The 11,203-nt window shown below is 64.6% G+C and overlaps 1 protein-coding gene across 1 annotated transcript in view; it reads left to right on the top strand.

Annotated features, from left to right (window-relative positions):
* Window positions 1–1,158: 1,158 nt before the first annotated feature.
* LOC309888952 (uncharacterized protein) overlaps window positions 1,159–11,203 on the top strand; it is a gene marked incomplete at its 5' end in the record, with an annotated part of 28,937 nt that continues 18,892 nt past the window's right edge. Inside the window, 12 exons of the mRNA XM_082781611.1 lie at window positions 1,159–1,305; window positions 2,159–3,176; window positions 3,258–3,339; window positions 4,027–4,143; window positions 5,033–5,136; window positions 6,250–6,422; window positions 7,051–7,194; window positions 8,182–8,376; window positions 8,908–8,994; window positions 9,741–9,910; window positions 10,884–11,005; window positions 11,095–11,195. Coding sequence (XP_082637737.1) covers window positions 1,159–1,305; window positions 2,159–3,176; window positions 3,258–3,339; window positions 4,027–4,143; window positions 5,033–5,136; window positions 6,250–6,422; window positions 7,051–7,194; window positions 8,182–8,376; window positions 8,908–8,994; window positions 9,741–9,910; window positions 10,884–11,005; window positions 11,095–11,195 — 2,460 coding nt within the window. The remainder of the gene's footprint in view (window positions 1,306–2,158; window positions 3,177–3,257; window positions 3,340–4,026; window positions 4,144–5,032; window positions 5,137–6,249; window positions 6,423–7,050; window positions 7,195–8,181; window positions 8,377–8,907; window positions 8,995–9,740; window positions 9,911–10,883; window positions 11,006–11,094; window positions 11,196–11,203) is intronic.

Here is an 11,203-nt window from a genome sequence, read left to right as displayed (position 1 = left end):
GGGGGGAGCCGAGGGGGCGTGGCCGAGTGAGGGGGCGTGGCCTGAGTGGGCGGGGCCTCGGAGGGGGCGGGGCCTCACCATCAGGTCGTCCACGGCCACGACGTCGTCGAACTCCGGCTCCATCGCACCCGGAAGCTCCGGGGCCGGAAGTGACGCCGGGAGCAACCCGGAAGGCAACCGCCAGGCCCCGCCTGCCGCCCCGCGCAAGCGCAAAGGGGGAGGGTGAGGCCGGGGGGAGTGACGTCACGGCGCTCGGCGGAGCGGGCCGCGCCCGTAGCCACGCCCCTAGCAACGCGCATAGCAACGCGCGAGGCCACGCCCCTAGCAACGCGCATAGCAACGAGGGCGGTGGCGGCCGCGGTCTCGCCCCTAGCAACGCCCCTAGCAACGGGTCTGAAGAGGGCGTGGTTTGAAGGGGGCGTGGTTGGAAGGGGGCGTGGCATCGGGGGTTGTTTTTCTCAATGGACAGCGTTCATTGGGGGAGAGGTTTCAAGGGGCGGGGCTTAAGGGGGCGGGGCCTCAGGGGGCGTGGCCTCAGGGTCAGGGTCTGGTGATTGGTTTCTCAATGAGCGGTGGTCCAAGGGGTGGTGCCTCGAGGGGGGCGGGGTCTAGATGGGCGGGTCCTAAGGGGGGCGTGGCTTATATGGGCGTGGCTTTAAGGGGGCGTGGCCTTGATGGGCGGGGCTCCAGGTGTTGGTTTGGTGTTCCAATGGGCCCGTGTTCCAATGGGTGGGGTCTGGGGGGGGGCGGGACCTAAAGGGGGCGTGTCCTAAGGGGGGCGTGGCTTCAAGGGGCGTGGCTTTAAGGGGGCGTGGCCTTAATGGGCGGGGCTCCAGGGGTTGGTTTCTTAGCGGGCAGAGTTCCAATGGGGCCGTGTTCCAATGGGCGGGGTCTAGGAGGGAGCGACCTAAAGGGGCGGGGCTTTAAGGGGCGGGGCCTTAAGGGGCGGGGCCTCAATGGGCGGGGCCTCAATGGGCGGGGCTCCAGGGCTTGGTTTGGTGTTCCAACGGGGCCGCGTCCCAATGGGTGGGGTCTAGGGGGGCGGTGCCTAAAAGGGGCGGGTCCCAATGGGGCGTGGCTTTAAGGGGGCGTGGTTTTAAAGGGGGCGGGGCCTCGTGGGCGGCTTAAAGGCGCGGCGTGGGGCGGGGGCGGGCAGCCATGGCCTCGTACCGGGTGCGGGTGCGCACCGGGAGCCAGCCAGGGGCCGGCACCGCCGACTCCATCGCCGTCACCCTGCTGGGAACACGGGGGGCCAGCCCCAAAACCCCCCTGGACGCCTGGGGGCCCGACTTCTGCTGCGGGACGGTGAGGGGGGGCTGGGGGGACATTGGGGACATTGGGGACATTGGGGGGACATGGGGACATTGGGGACATTGGGGACATTAGGGGGACTTGGGGACATGGGGGGACTTGGGGGATATTGGGGGCATGGGGGGGCTGGGGGCACCCCAGTTCCTACTGGGGGTTGGGGGTCATTGTAGGGTATGGGGGGACTTGGGGGGGCATTGGGGGACTTGGGGGGACTTGGGGACATGGGGGGGCATTGGGGACATTGGGGGACATTGGGGGATATGGGGGCATTGGGGACATTGGGGGCATGGGGGGGCTGGGGGCACCCCAGTTCCTATTGGGGGTTGGGGGTCATTGTAGGGTATGGGGGGACATTGGGGGATATGGGGGCATTGGGGGACATTGGGGGGACTTGGAGGCATTGGGGGACATTGGGGGACATCATTGGGGGACATTGGGGGACATTGGGGGACATTGGGGGACATTGGGGGACATTGGGGGACATTGGGGGACATTGGAGGACATGGGGGGACACCGGGACCACCCCAATTTACCCAAAAAGGGGGGGATTTGGGATCCTGTGGGGCCACCCCAATTCTGGGAGGGGACCCCAAATGTCCCTAAAAAGTGACCCCAAATGTCCCTAGATGTCCCCAGATGTCCCCAAGTGACCCCAAATATCCCCAGATGACCCCAAGTGACCCAGATGTCCCCAGATGACCCCAAATGTCCCTAAATGACCCCAAGTGACCCCAGATGTCCCCAAGTGACCCCAAATGACCCCAAATGACCCCAAACGTCCCCAGATGACCCCAAGTGACCCCAAGTGACCCCAAATGACCCCAAATGTCCCCAAATGTCCCCGCAGGAGCGCGAGTACCGCGTGGTGGCCCCGCGGGCGCTGGGGCCGCTGCTGCTGGTGCGGGTGCACAAGGAGCCCTACGGGCGCCTGCCCCAAAGCTCCTGGTTCCTCGAGGGGATCCGCGTCTGGCCCGAGGGGGAGCGGGGCCACGGGGGGGACCCCCAGGACCCCCGGGACGAGGACACGGAAGATGGGGACGCTGGGGGGAAGGACCCCGAAGGTGGGGGCGAGAACCCGAAAAATAGGGGCAAGAACCCGAAAAATAGGGAAAAGAACCCGAAAGATGGGGGCAAGGACCCCAAAAATGGGAATAAGAACCCAAAAAATGAGGACGAAGACCCGAAAGTTGGAGATGAAGACCCAAAAAATAGGGACAAGAACCCAAAAGTTGGGGGCAAGGACCCCAGAAATAGGAATAAGAACCCCAAAAATGAGGATGAAGACCCAAAAAATGTGGACGAGAACCTGAAATCTGGGGAAGAAGACCCCAAAATTGGGGGCAAGAACCCGGAAAATAGGGACAAGAACCCAAAAGATGGGGACGAAGACCCCAAAAACGGGGACAAGAACCCGAAATTTGGGGACGAAGACCCAGAAGCTGGGGACAAGAACCCGAAAAATGAGGGCAGAGCCCCCCAACATGAGGACGGAGCCCCCCAAAGTGGGGACGAGGACCCCGAAGATGGGGACGAAGACCCCGAAAGCGGGGACGAGGGGGACGAGGACACCGAGGGGGATGAGGACAGCGCCGGTGACACCGAGGACGAGAGCGGTGACACCGACGAGGACCTCGCCCCCTCCTCCGACCCCGAAAGCTTTGGGGCCGCCTGCGACCCCGATGACCCCTGTGACCCCGACGACCCCTACGATGACCCCTACGATGACCCCGCCGATGACCCCGATGACCTCGAGGCCACCTACGCCGCGGGGGACAGCGGTGACACCGAGGTGACCCCGTGCTACTCCTTCCCCTGCTACCGCTGGCTGCGGGGTTTCGGCACCTGGGAGCTGCCCGAGGGCTCAGGTGGGGTCTTTGTCCCCCCCCCTTGTCCCCCCCCCACCCTCTTTTGTCCCCAAATTGTCACCTCGTGTCCCCCCCCCCCAGCCAAGACCCCCGCCCAGGAGTGTCACCCCCTGATGCGGCGTCACCGGCGCCGTGCCCTCGCCCAGCAGCAGCGGAGGTACCGGTGAGTGCCCCCCCCCCCCCCCCATTTTTTGTGTCCCCCCCCCTATTTTGTCACCTGTGTCCCCCCACCCCACCCCCTTGTCCCCTTTGTGCCCCCCCCTTTCTGTCCCCAAGACCCCCGTGGGCTCCTGGTGTCCCCCTAAATGTCCCCTCCCGTGTCCCCCCCCAAAAAAAATGTCCCCTCCTGCCCCCCCTCAATGTCCTACCCTGTGTCCCCCCCCCCCCGCCCCCAAAATGTCCTCTGGGTCCCCTCCTGTCCCCCCCCCCACCCCCAATTGTCCCCCCAAATGTCCCCTCCTGTCCCTTGTGCCCCCTCCCCCCCCCCTTATTGTCCCCCCCCCGGGGGTGTTGGGGACCTTTTGGGGACATTATTTGAGGGGAGGGGGGGCTGGTTTTTTTGGGGGGGGGGTTAATGGGGGGGGGGCTACGGGGGGGTCTATAGGGGAGCTTATAAGGGGTCTGTGTTTGGGGGGGGTTATGGGGTGGGCTTCATTTTGGGGGGGGGGCTGCGGGGAGGTCACATTTTAGGGGCACCCATGGGGGGGGGGGGGTCTCCATTTGGGGGGGGGGGGCTCCATAGGGCACCTTATGGGGCGGCTGAGTTTTGGGGGCCGCGTTTCGGGGTGGGGGGGGGCTCTCCCAATTTTGGGGGGGGGTCACTCACCCCCCCACACCCCCCCCCCCCCAGGTTGGCCCCCTTCGCCCCCGGCCTCCCCTGGGCGCTGCCCCTGGGCTCGGCGCCCGACCCCGACCTCGACTTCTCCCTGCCCCGGGCGGCCGCCTTCTACCTGCGGGCAGGGGCCGCGTGAGTGACCTTTGACCTCTGACCCCCAGTGACCCCTGACCTCTGACCCCCAGTGACCCCACTGACCTCTGACCCCGACAGCCTGGCCACGCCCCTTCCGTGTGGCCCCATGGCCCCAAATCCCAATGTCCCCATGTCCCTTTGTCCCCAAATCCTCGTGTCCCCATGGCTTTGTGTCCCCGTGTCCTTTTGTCCCCAAATCCCAATGTCCCCATGTCCCTTTGTCCCCAAATCCTTGTGTCCCTTTGTCCCCAAATCCTCATGTCCCCGTGGCTTTGTGTCCCCGTGCCCTTTTGTCCCCAAATCCCAATGTCCCCATACTCCATGGCCACGTGTCCCCATGTCCCACATGTCCCCTTATCCCCATGTCCCTTTGTCCCCGTGTCCTCGTGTCCCCAAGCCCCATGGCCACGTGTCCCCATGCCACGTGTCCCTTCATCCCAATGTCCCTTTGTCCCCGTGTCCCCATGTCCCTGAGACCCAAAACTACGTGTCCCCATGTCCCCATGCCTCATGTCCTTGTGTCCCCCTGTCCACATGTCCCCATGCCCCTTTGTCCCCGTGTCCCTTTGTCCCCATGTCCACATGTCCCTGAGCCCCAGAACTAGGTATCCCCATGTCCCTTTGTCCCCGTGTCAACTTGTCCCCAAACCCCAAAACTACATGTCCCCATGTCCCTTTGTCTCCATGTCCCTTTGTCCCCGTGTCCCCATGTCCCCAAACCCCAAAACTACATGTCCCCATGTCCCTTTATCCCCATGTCCCCGTGCCACGTCCCCGTGTCCCCATGTCCCTGAACCCCAAAACTACATGTCCCCATGTCCCCTTGTCGCCATGTCCCCGTGCCACGTCCCCGTGTCCCTTTGTCCCCATGTCCCCGTGTCCCCAGGAACCTGGAGACGAAGCTGAAGGGCTTCCTGGACCGCCCGATGTCCTGGGAGAGCATCGAGGCCATCACGCGCGTCTTCTGCTTCTACCGCACGCCCGTCACCGGTACGGGGACACGGGGACACGCGTGTGCTATGGGGACATGGGGACACGTGTGTGCTATGGGGGGGACACGGAAATGTGTGTGTGGTGTGGGGACACGTGTGTGCTATGGGGACATGGGGACACGTGCGTGTGGTGTGGGGACACGCGTGTGTGGTATGGGGTCATGGGGACACGTGTGTGGTATGGGGGGACACAGGGACACGTGTGTGTGGTATGGGGACACGGGGACACGTGTGTGGGGTGGGGACATGGGGACACGTGTGTGTGCTATGGGGACACGGGGACACGCGTGTGGTATGGGGTCACAGGGACACACGTGCTATGGGGACACTTGTGTGGTATGGGGTCACGGGGACACACGTGGTATGGGGACATGGGGACGTGTGTGTGCTATGGGGACACGGGGACACATGTGTGGTATGGGGACACGCGTGTGTGGTATGGGGTCACGGGGATACGCGTGTGTGCTATGGGGACATGGGGACACGCATGTGGTGTGGGGGGACACGGGGACATGGGGACGTGTGTGTGTGGTGTGGGGGGACACGGGGACACATGTATAGTAAGGGGACACGTGTGTGGTGTGGGGGGACACAGGGACACCCATGGGGTTTTGGGGTCCCCTTTTATCAGGGGTTTTGGGGACCCTGCTGTGAGGTTTTGGGGTTCCCCCCGTGTGCTTTTGGGGTCCCCGCTGTGTGATTTTGGGGATCCCCTATTATGAAAGGTTTTGGGGTGTCCCCCGTGTGGTTTTGGGGTCCCCTATGATGAAGGGTTTTGGGGTTTTTCCCCTGTGGGCTTTTGGGGTCCCCCATATCCAGGTTTTGGGGTCCCCACTGTGGGCTTTTGGGGTCCTTGCTGTGTGGTTTTGGGATCCCCCATTATGAAGGGTTTGGGGATCCCCTCTTATCAGGGCTTTTAGGGTCCCCCATATCCAGGTTCTGGGGTCTCCTGCTGTGTGGTTTTGGGGTCGCCCCCCGTGGGTTTTGGGGTCCCCTGCTGTGGGGTTTTGGGGTCCCCATGTGAGGTTTTGGGGTCCCCTCTTATCAGGGACTTTTGGGGTCCCCCCCGTGGGGTTTTGGGGTCCCCGTGTGAGGTTTTGGGGTCCCGCAGAGTACGTGGTGCGGCACTGGCGGGACGACGCGTTTTTCGGGGCGCAGTACCTGAGCGGGGTGAACCCCGTCCTGCTGCGCCGCTGCCCCCGCCTGCCCCCCAACTTCGCCGTCACCCCCCCCATGGTGGCCCCCAGCCTGGGCCCCGACACCTGCCTGCAGCGCGAGATGGAGGTGGGGGCGCATTTTGGGGGGGGGGGCGTTTTGGGAGGTCGGGGGGGGGGGGCTGGGGACCAGGGGAGGGATTTGGGGGTCCAAGAAGGGGATCTGGGGGGGTCCAGGAGGGGCTGGGGACTTGGGGAAGGATTTGGGGGTCTGAGAAGGGGACAAATATCGGGGGGGGGGGGTGGTCATGGGGGTCTGGGGGGGGTCTTGGGGGTCCAGGAGGGGACAGGGACCTTGGGGGGGGGGATTTGGGGGGACAGGAGGGAGATCTTGGGGGTCCAGAAGGGAATGGGGACCTGGGGGGGGGGGACACCTGGGGGTCTGGGGATGGGGATTTAGGGGTCTGAGGAAGGGATTGGGACCTGGGGGGTATTTGGGGGGCCCAGGAGGGCATTTGGGGGTCTGGGGGGGGGAGATTTGGGGGTCTGGGGGGGGGAGATTTGGGGGTCTGGGGGGGGGGGACAGAGCCCCTGAAACCCATGGGAAGAATCCTTGGGGGAGGGGAAAGGGCAACGCGGTGACCCCAGCACCCCAAAAAAAGCCCCTAGAGGAGAGGAGGACTTGGGGGGGGGGCCCTAGGGGATTCAATGGACGGGGGGGGGGGGGGTTGCCCGGTGGTGACCCCCCCCCCCCCCAGAAGGGGGACGTGTACCTGGCTGACTACGCGGTGCTGGATGGGATCCGTGGGGTGCTCATCGACGGGACCCCCACTTTCGTCTGCGCCCCCCTCTGTCTCCTGCACCAGCGCCCCGATGGGAAGCTGCTGCCCCTCGCCATCCAGGTGGGGCGGGGGGGGGCACTGGGGGGGTTGGGGGGGTCACAGGGGCTTGGGGGGGGCACGGGGGGCTGGGGCTGGGGGGGTTATGGGGGGCTTTGGGGGGCTGGGGGGAAATGGGGCTGGGGGTTTAGGGTGGAAAGGGAGGGCTGGGGGGGGACACGGGGGGCTGGGGAAGGGAATGAGGTCGGGGGGGGGGTCACGGGGGGGAAATGGGGTCCAGGAGAGGGGGTCAAGGGGCTCGGGGGGGCGGACATGGGGGTGTTGGGGTGGGGAATGGGGTCGGGGGGGGGAAACAAGGGTCTAGGGGAGGGAATGGGGTCTTTGGGGGGGGGAACATGGGGGTCTCGGGGTGGGAAATGAGGTATTGAGGGGGGAAATGGGGTCGGGGGGGGCACAAAGTTTTTTGGGGGGTAAATGGGGTTTGGGGGGGTAAATGGGGTCGGGGGGGCACAAGTGACTGGGGTGGGCACGGATTTTAGGGTAGAAAGTGAGAATTTTGGGGCTCTGGATGTTCCCCCTTATTCCCCATTCACCCAGCGGGAGGGGGGCTCCGGGGGCGTGGGATTTATGAATGGCGTGGGGGGGGGGGGGGAGGGGCGGTGAGGGCGTGCCTCCCCGGGCGTGGCATTTTTTTATGAATGGGCGTGGGCGGGGCGTCTGCGCGCGGGGGCGTGGGAGGGGCTTTGGCGTGGGCGGCGCGTCCCCGTTTCGCAATGGCCGCGGTTGTGGTTTTTTTTTTTTTTTATGAATGACGCGGCGGGGATTTTATGAATGGAGCCCGCGTTTTATGAATGGAGCCCGCGTTTTATGAATGGAACCTCGCGGTTTTTATGAATGGAGCCGCTCTTTTCTTACAAACGCCGCCGCTTTCCGCCACCGCCGCCCCCCCAGCAGCGTGGCTTTTTTTTTTTTGGGGTGCTGGCCCCCCCCCCACCTCGAGGCGTGTGAATTAAGGGCCCTGCCCCCCCCCCCCCCCCCCAACCCCCCCAGCTATCGCAGGAGCCGGGCCCCGTGTTCCTGCCGGGGGACCCCCCCTGGCTGTGGGCGCTGGCCAAGGCGTGGGTGCGCAGCGCCGAGTTCCACGTCCACGAGGCCGTCTCCCACCTCCTCCGCGCCCACCTCCTGGGGGAGGTCTTCGCCCTGGCCACCCGGAGGCAGCTGGCGCCCCGCCACCCCCTGCATAAGGTGGGGGGGGCCGTGGGGGGGACCTGGGGGGCGTGGGGGGCTTCAGGGAAATTGGGGGGGAATTAGGGGAATGGGGGGCATTGAGGACATGGGGGGAAAATCAGGAAGTGGGGGGGCGTGGGGGGTATTGGGGAAATGGGGGGATGGGGGGTGTGGGGGGCATCAGGGAAATTGGGGGGGGAATTAGGGGAATGGGGGGGGGAATGGGGGCATCGGGGACATGGGGAGGACTTTGGGGTAAGGGGGGGACTTTGGGGGGATGGGGGGACATGGGGACTATGGGGACACACACGGGGAACGTGGGGGGCATCTGTCCCATGGGGGGACTGGGAGGAATTGGGGGAGGGGTCCCAGGTGTCTGGGGGAGTCCCAGATACCAAGTATTTGGGGTGGGAGACAGGACCATGTTGGGGGCCCCATTTCTTGGGAGGGGCTCCCAGGTACTGGGCGAGGGGGGGAGAGGGCATTTTTAGGGGTTGTCCCAGCCACCTGGCACAAAGCTGCCCCCCCCTTGTGTCCCCCCCCCCCCAGCTGCTGCTGCCCCACACGCGGTACACGGTGCACATCGCGGTGCTGGCGCGGCGCTTCCTGCTCAACCCCGGCGGGGTCTTCGACCGGGTGGGTTTGGGGGGGGTCCCATGGGTGGGGGAGCACCCTTGGGTGGGTCTGGGGGGGTCCCCAAGGGGGAGAGGGGAGGGTCTGAGGGGTGTCTGGGGGGGAGTGGTGGGGTCTTGGGAAGGTTTAGGGGGGTGAGGAGGGGTCTGGGGGGGGGTGACTTGGGGCTTTTGGGGGTGAGTTGGGCAATTTGGGGGTATTGGAGGGTAAATTAAGGTGGCTTGGGGGGGTTTTGAGGTGATTTGGGGCTATTTGGGGGTGGATTGGGTGTATCTGGGGCTGTGTTGGGGGATGAATCAGGGCAATTTAGGGCTTTGGGGCTGCGTTGCAAAATAGGGTGGCGTTGGGGCAATTTGGGGCAATTCAGGGTATTTAGGGGTGCGTTGAGGTGACTTGGGGCTGTACTGGGGCAATTTGGGGCTGAATTGAGTGGATTTGGGTCTGAATCGGGGCAACTTGGTACTAAATCGGGGCAACTGGGGGTGATTGGGGCAATTTGGAGCCACGTTGGGGCAATTTGGCATGAGTTGGGGCTGAATTGGGGTGATTTGGAGCTGATTTGGGGCAACCTGGGGCCATACTGGGACAACTGGGGCAACCTGGGGCCATACTGGGGTCATCTGTGTCTGAACTGGGGCCACATTGGGGCAATTTGGGGCCATATTGGGGCAATTTGGGGCCGAATTGGGGTGACTGAAGGGGGCAGCCGGGGGGGCTTCTACTGACTCCCCCCTTATTAACCCCCCCAGGCCATCGCCCTGGGGCGCCGGGGGCTGCTGCGGGTGGTGGCGCGGGGGCTGCGGCGGCTGCGCTACGGGGACCTGGTGCTGCCCCGCGACCTCCGGCGCCGCGGCGTCACCCGCACCCGCGGCTACCACTACGGGCAGGACGCCCGGCGCCTCTGGGCCACCATCCGCAGGTGGGGGCCACCTCCCCGTAACCCCCCGTGTCCCCTCGTGTCATCCTTGTGTCCCCTCGTGTCGTCCTCATGCATCCTTGTGTCCCCTCGTGTCATCCTTGTGTCCCCTCGTGTCGTCCTCATGCATCCTTGTGTCCCCTCGTGTCATCCTTGTGTCACCTCGTGTCCTCCCCATGCCTCCTTGTGTCTCCTTGTGTCATCCTTTTGCCTCCCTGTGCCCCTTTGTGTCATCTTCGTGCATCATTGTGTCCCCTCGTGTCGCCCTTGTGCATCCTTGTGTCTCCTCGTGTTGTCCTTTAGCGTCCCTGTGCCTCTTTGTGTCGTCCTCGTGCCTCCTTGTGTCTCCTCGTGTCGTCCTTTAGCCTCCCTGTGCCTCTTTGTGTCATCCTTGTGTCCCCTCGTGTCATCTTTGTGCCTCCTTGTGTCCCCTCGTGTCCTCCCCGTGCATCCTCGTGTCTTCCTCCCGTGTCCTGGTGTGTCCCCATGCGTCCTCCCATGTCCTCATCCCCCCTCGTGCATCCCCCTTTTGCCCTTTCGTACCCCCTCATTTGTCCTCGTGCCCCCTCGTGCATCCCCCTCGTGCCCTTTTGTGCAACCTCATTCATCCTCGTGCCCCCTAATTTGTCCTTGTGCCCCCTCGTGCATCCCCCTCGTGTATCCCCCTTGTGTCCTTTCATGCACATTTATTTGTCCTTGTCCCCCCTCATTTGTCCTCGTGCCCCCTCGTGTGTCCCCCTCGTGCACTTTTGTGCCCCCTCGTGCCCCCTCATTTATCATCGTGCCCCCTTGTGCGTCCCCCTCGTGCCCTTTCGTGCCCCCTCATTCATCCTCGTGCCCCCTAATTCATCCTTGTCCCTCCTTGCGCACCCCCTTGTGCCCCCTAATTTATCCTTGCTCATCCTTGTGCCTCCTCGTGCCCTCTCACTTACCCTTGTGCCCCCTCGTGCACACCCCCCCGTGCCCCCCCCCCCAGCTTCGTGGCCGGCATGGTGCACCTCTACTACCCGTGCGACGCGGCCGTGCGCGACGACCCCGAGCTTCAGGCCTGGGTGGCCGAAATCTTCCACAAAGCTTTCCTCGGCCGCCGCCGCTCCGGTAGGGCCCCTCGTGTCTCACACGCGTGTGCAAGGGCCCCGGGGAGCCCTCGTGCAAGCCTCGACCCCCCCCTTTGTCCCCCCCCCAAGGCGTGCCCTCGTCGCTGCGCACCCTGCGGGAGCTCGTCACCTTCGTCACCATGATCATCTTCACCTGCTCCGCGTACCACGCCGCCACCAACAGCGGCCAGGTGGGGGG

This window comes from Aythya marila (assembly GCF_965140915.1).
Source record: "Aythya marila genome assembly, chromosome: 31".
Lineage (NCBI taxonomy): Eukaryota > Metazoa > Chordata > Aves > Anseriformes > Anatidae > Aythya > Aythya marila.
Note: the sequence above shows the minus strand (reverse complement) of the source record. Positions and strands in the feature narration are given on the sequence as shown.